At 41.8% G+C, this 5,435-nt stretch overlaps 1 protein-coding gene across 1 annotated transcript; it reads right to left on the minus strand.

Moving 5' to 3' along the window:
• Positions 1-346: 346 nt before the first annotated feature.
• LOC113579348 (galectin-3-like) lies at positions 347-4,981 on the minus strand. The gene is made up of 6 exons (XM_027013203.2): positions 4,906-4,981; positions 3,920-3,930; positions 3,073-3,408; positions 2,805-2,893; positions 2,447-2,615; positions 347-2,227 (listed from the first exon to the last, which is right to left on the minus strand). Exons 1-6 carry the CDS (start codon positions 4,943-4,945, stop codon positions 2,069-2,071), a joined length of 804 nt encoding a protein of 267 aa, XP_026869004.2. The 5' UTR covers positions 4,946-4,981; the 3' UTR covers positions 347-2,068.
• Positions 4,982-5,435: the final 454 nt, after the last annotated feature.

A 5,435-nucleotide genomic window follows, 5' to 3' on the forward strand; every position in this document is an offset into this window, starting at 1 on the left:
TCCCCCCTGGACAAATTCTATTGTATATCTTGGTCTGTACTTTCTTCTTTCCTTTATAAATACATTTTAGGACGTATTCCAGTGTAAACTCACATCACCCTGATCTGTATATTTTTATGTATCTCTTGGCTGCAGGCAGAGCAGTCATCAAAGGCATTTCACTGCCAGTTCTGCTGTGAAATATGTGTTTGTATGTGACAAATGTTGATTTGATTTGATTTTGAAGTTCCTCTAATATGGTTGCGATCTAGGTACGGAGCGCAAGTTACGGCGTGCAAGTCTAGATCTTAACTACTGGTAGTTATTGGAAAGAGTAGGAAGCACTGAGATGGGTGCAGGGCTACGGTTGACAAAAAAAAAAAAGTGAATTCATTATTAAGAGAGTATTAAACAAACAGCTGTCACAGTTTAGAAGTGGTAAGAGGGACAAATTCTAAGGTGTGAGTGGGAACGTACATACCTTCTAAATAATTATCTTATAATTATGTTGTGGGCAAATTTGAGAAGTATGGAAATCACAGAGTAGATTAACAAAAGGAGGCTATTCATGCCCAAATAGCAACTTCATGAGAGCAAATTATGGGAACGCTATAGTACAAGCAGATGTACGGCTAGACAAATGTGGGTTCCCAGAGAAGGGGAGTTTTAGTATGAGGCAGATAGATCAACTGAAAGAAAGAATTGGAGAAAGAAAGAGTAATAGGGGAAAAATAGGAAGGGAAATGGAAAGTTTATTCCAGACGGGAAAGCCCAAAGAATTCATGTATAAGAAGCAGCAAAGAGAGATGCAGGACAGAGGGACAGATGGACAGATGCGGTCAGGCAGGGACAGAAAATGAATGTTAAATAACTGTTCAGTGGGCCCTGATTTGTCCGCTACACCGAGACGATGATGCCAGGCCAGCAAAGATGGAGGTGAAACAACCCGATTCACAGTATTTCTGCAGTCAACGTCATCAATCAACATCATGCCCGACCTTCCACCCAGAGCTACCGACTGCACAAGGCCCACCACGATACGACGGAGATGCGGTGCAGGCCTCACCACCTCAGATGAGAAGGGGGAAAGCTGTCTAGACAAAGCCTATGCAATGCATGCAGAGAAGAGAAGAAGAAGGTCGTGAAGGGAGAACGACGTGCACAAAGCGTCACTGACAATGTCTTAGAACTAAAGTCGGTCAAGAAGAAGAGGACAGGGATGTGGAAGAGGTAGAGGGTGCAGAAAAGAAGGAGGAGATGGAAATCTGCGAGTACAGTACGAGCCAGATCCCTAATCCTGATCTTGTTCTTTATGTGGATGCCTCTGCATCACACAACAGAGAAACAGGCAGGAACCAAATGTGCTATGCAGTGATTTCTGATCATGAAGGTCTTGTGGTGGAACCATTTCCGTCGCATTTGTTTGAACAATACAGAGAGCAGGTACACCTTTCATGCGTCGTGCATGATTTTAGTATAATTTAGAAACATTATGATTTTTTTACCTCATCTGGGTCACGTCACCCATCACCTGCTGGTTTCTCAGTTGTTGGATGCTACTTTGCTCCCCTGATTCCACACCACCACCCATGAATTTTCTGTACAGGCATTAGTTTATTACCTGTCTACAGTCTACAACTGATGCAGTCCTTGCTTCAAGATTTCATAAGTACATTACCTTGGTGTGTGGGGGGGTGTTTATATGTGGTATTCATACACTTAAAGTTTATATCCATGCTGCCAAATAGCAAAGGTAGTGGCCCCAGTTGAATGATGGTCCCTGCTAATAGTTTGTGTTGTGATTGATCATTTAAAACAAGTGCAACTTCATGCATTTAATTGGTTCCATCATACAATCTAATAAAATGAAAACCCGTGTTTGCCTTTATGAAGCAGTCAATCTGTGAATGCTTTCTGTTACAATTGGAACATATTACCTTTATAAAACCATGAAAAGGAGTGGCACTTCTAGATCAACAGAGCAAATAAAGATAGTGTTTGCCCCATTTGGGCAGTAATGAAGGGAACATAAAATACAAAGCCTATCATAAGATATTTGGATAATATGGTTTCATATTTTGAAGAAGCCTCAGGGGAGTGTCTCTACAGTGACAGATGTAAGTGTGACATCCTCGCGAACACAAAGCTGAGTGATCTGGTTGAGCTCACGAACTCGGTATTTGTACTCAAGCAGGTGAGCCTTGTTCACAGCTACTTTGAATGAATCCGTAGTGCACAAGATCTTCACCTACAAAAGATAAGCAAGAATTGGTTCTGGATCACCATTACCCTCGTGTTTGAATCCGCCATCGATTCCAATTTACTTAAGATGGCTTTAGGAAAGTATCCTTTGACATCCTTTAACCCCCATTAATAAAGAAGCATTAGAATGACAGCACAAAGTATGCAAAAAATATGAAACGCACTGAACCAAAACAAGTGAAACGTGTCTAAATGCTGCCCTTACCTCAAACGGCTGTCCTTTGACAAAGGGGAAAGAGGGACATTGTTTTTCCTCTGTGCCCCACATTTGCTTAATCATGCTGTTTGTCACTATCACCTGCTTGTGATTTTCATTGAAGCGGGGGTTAAAATGAAAGGCTATACAGTCTTTTCCCTGCAGGTTGATTGCAAACCTAATGGTAGAAAAATAGAGGATGCTAGTTGATAGTTTAAAAATGGTCACAAATCTTTTGCCACCCAAAGTACACAAGGTCCTGTGCTCAAAAGCTCTCCACTAATGAACAGTGTACTGAGCTACAAAACTACTCACTGATCAGATCAACAAAACAACAGCTTGTTACATTGTGTGTAATTTTTCTTACCGTTGAGCTTGAGGCTTGACTGTCCCCTGAATAGTAATGAGCATCTTGTTATAGACTCCACCAGGCAGCTGTTGACTGTAGGGGACAGTCTAGTAGAAAGGCATACATTTAGAAAGGCATACATTTCGAAAGTATGGGCTTTTCTGTATAACAGTATGTTACAGTCCTACTATACCAGGGACAGAGGACATAACAGTGACATACTGGAGAAAAGTTTTTAAAAATAAGTTTAAAAAAAAACTAACAATAAGATGAAACTTAATCTTACCAATGGTGGGATATTTTGAGGGCCAGTTGGTGGGACTGGCCCTCCCCATCCTGGTGCAGAAGGCTGGTTGGGTTGTCCAGGCCAGACTGGCTGTCCAGGCCAGGCTGGCTGGCCTGGCATGCCAGGCTGTTGTCCAGGCCAAGCTGGCTGGCCTGGCATGCCAGGCTGTTGTCCAGGCCAGGGTGGCTGGCCTGGCATGCCAGGCTGTTGTCCAGGCCAGGGTGGCTGGCCTGGCATGCCAGGCTGTTGTCCAGGCCAGGGTGGCTGCCCAGACCATGCTAGACCTCCAGCTTGCTGGCTGCTCGGTGCTGTGTCACTGTCAAGGGCATCTGCGAGCTGAGAAATGGGAAAAATAAAAACTAAAACACACATTTCAAAACAATAGAAATATTTCAGTAGGGTACAGATGTTTACAGAAAGTGTCCCACCCCACAACTCAAGTCTTTCTGATTGCCTCCCACTCATATCACAGACAAAGCACCTAGATGTGAATGGCAGAAGGTGCCAGCACCCCAGTTATGACCATGTGATCTTTCTGATGCTCTTTCTGATGTACATATAGACACTAAACCTTGATTGGTTGAGCTACTCGGGTGCCAAGTAGAATGGCTGAGAGCAGGCTAGCAAGAGCCCTTTGCAAAGAGTGCCTTGGCATGGAATTTCAAGTCCAAGGCTCTTCTACTATAAAAGCACTTGAATGGGTAGTGAAATGAGGTGTGGAGCTATGCGGTATAGGCAGTAATTAGGAGAACTGGTTGAGCCAGTTATGTTTGTACAGGGTTTACATCTGTGGTCTTTCTCCAAAGATTCCATTACCACATACGGAAGAGAGGAAAGGTGCACTTACATCCATGATATCTGAAAAATAGACATTAAAAAGTCACTGTTAAAATCCTTCTGTGTGTTACTGGTGATTTTTACAAGTGAGTGATTTTGGCATATCTGGTAAATGTATTTAAATAGGTCTGACAGTCTGTCATTACAGTTAGGGGTGACATCTTCAGAAATGTACTGTACTCTACCCTGCTTATCTAGGCTGATTAATACAAAGACAGTTCAAAAACAGCACTCTAAGAATTATATGTTAATGATGATTCACACATGAAAATCTATGTGCACCACACCCACTGTCCCCAGGGCTACGAACAACAAAACTGGAACAGAAACTTATTTCTTAAAAATACAGAGGAAAAAATATAGTAGCAAAATGTAAAACAAGTGTAAAGTAATAAGAAATATCCACACAGTTAATGTTTATTTAGTTTAAAGTTTTAACAATCAATCTGTTCTGAATGTATTTTCAAAAATCCTTTTAGTTCCTAGTTACAAGTGGAGGCATCACCAGTGCAAACTTGACAATGGAATTCGCCCCTCCCAGTGTGTGTTACATGTAGGTGTCATCTTCTTCTAATCTTGTATTAACTGAAATAATACTATCTGCATTAAACACTATTTGGCTCTGCTCATTTCAGCATTGATAGTGTACCATATTCAGACATGATTATGTGGCTCTTGACTACAATCTTCAACAAACTCTAAGTAGGTAGAGTTGCTCAGAACAGGCTTCTAAAATGATAAATAAATAAATAAACTACTGGAATTATTCACTGGTCTCGTTACTCCACAAAACTAAACAAACAGTAGGCTACTGCAGTAGGCTATATATAGTTGTGTAAACCTGGTAACCATCTCAGAGTACTTGTCAGAATTCTGTACGTTCATAAGCAAGTTCTATTCAACCAGTAAATGAAAAGACTGATGATTAGAACCAACTTGACTAGTTTTACACTGACACGTTTTATGCAAAATTGCTATCTTCATTCGTTACATTACCTGACTTCGTGTGACTAATGCGATACCGATTCAAATACATTCACTTGTGGAGCAGGAAAAAAGTTCGACATTATTCGATGTTAATTACTGCAGAATTCCTCAGCAGCGTTGCATCCCATTTATACCGCTCTCATAATAACAGGAATTGCCACTGGAAAGAGGAACGCTAGGCACTCAGTTGTACTTACCTGTTTCTTGATGCGTCCTATTACTTTGAAGTAGTTCATGTTCCCGTCTTCTTTCACAGACGTCGGAAGAGACTACACCCACTAACCAAGACCTCGAGAACCCAGCCCACAGTAAATATTGAGGGCTGTACTGCAAGGCAAGTTCCACATAAACAGAGTTGCTTGAAGAAACTGGAGAGGCAACAAGAAGAGAACATCAGGGAACGATGCAAAAGCAGGCGGTGGGCATTGACAGTAACGCTCTCCTTATACTTCCTGACTTGTTCTTCTCTACAGTAGTGTAGTTTTGCATTTTGATAGTGTCCTTGTCACTACTGGTAGCATGAGGCCGGACCTGCAACC

The sequence above is a fragment of the Electrophorus electricus genome, chromosome 13 (genome assembly GCF_013358815.1).
Source record: "Electrophorus electricus isolate fEleEle1 chromosome 13, fEleEle1.pri, whole genome shotgun sequence".
Classification (NCBI taxonomy): domain Eukaryota; kingdom Metazoa; phylum Chordata; class Actinopteri; order Gymnotiformes; family Gymnotidae; genus Electrophorus; species Electrophorus electricus.

Excerpts from the sequence above, each read along its gene's own strand:
- LOC113579348 (XM_027013203.2), bottom strand. The coding sequence starts at position 4,945 with ATGTATTTGAATCGGTATCGCATTAGTCACACGAAGTCAG. Across the intron at positions 2,616-2,804 it reads GTCAAGCCTCAAGCTCAACG|GTTTGCAATCAACCTGCAGG; the intron begins GTAAGAAAAATT and ends TTCTACCATTAG. Across the intron at positions 2,228-2,446 it reads TCAAAGGACAGCCGTTTGAG|GTGAAGATCTTGTGCACTAC; the intron begins GTAAGGGCAGCA and ends TATCTTTTGTAG.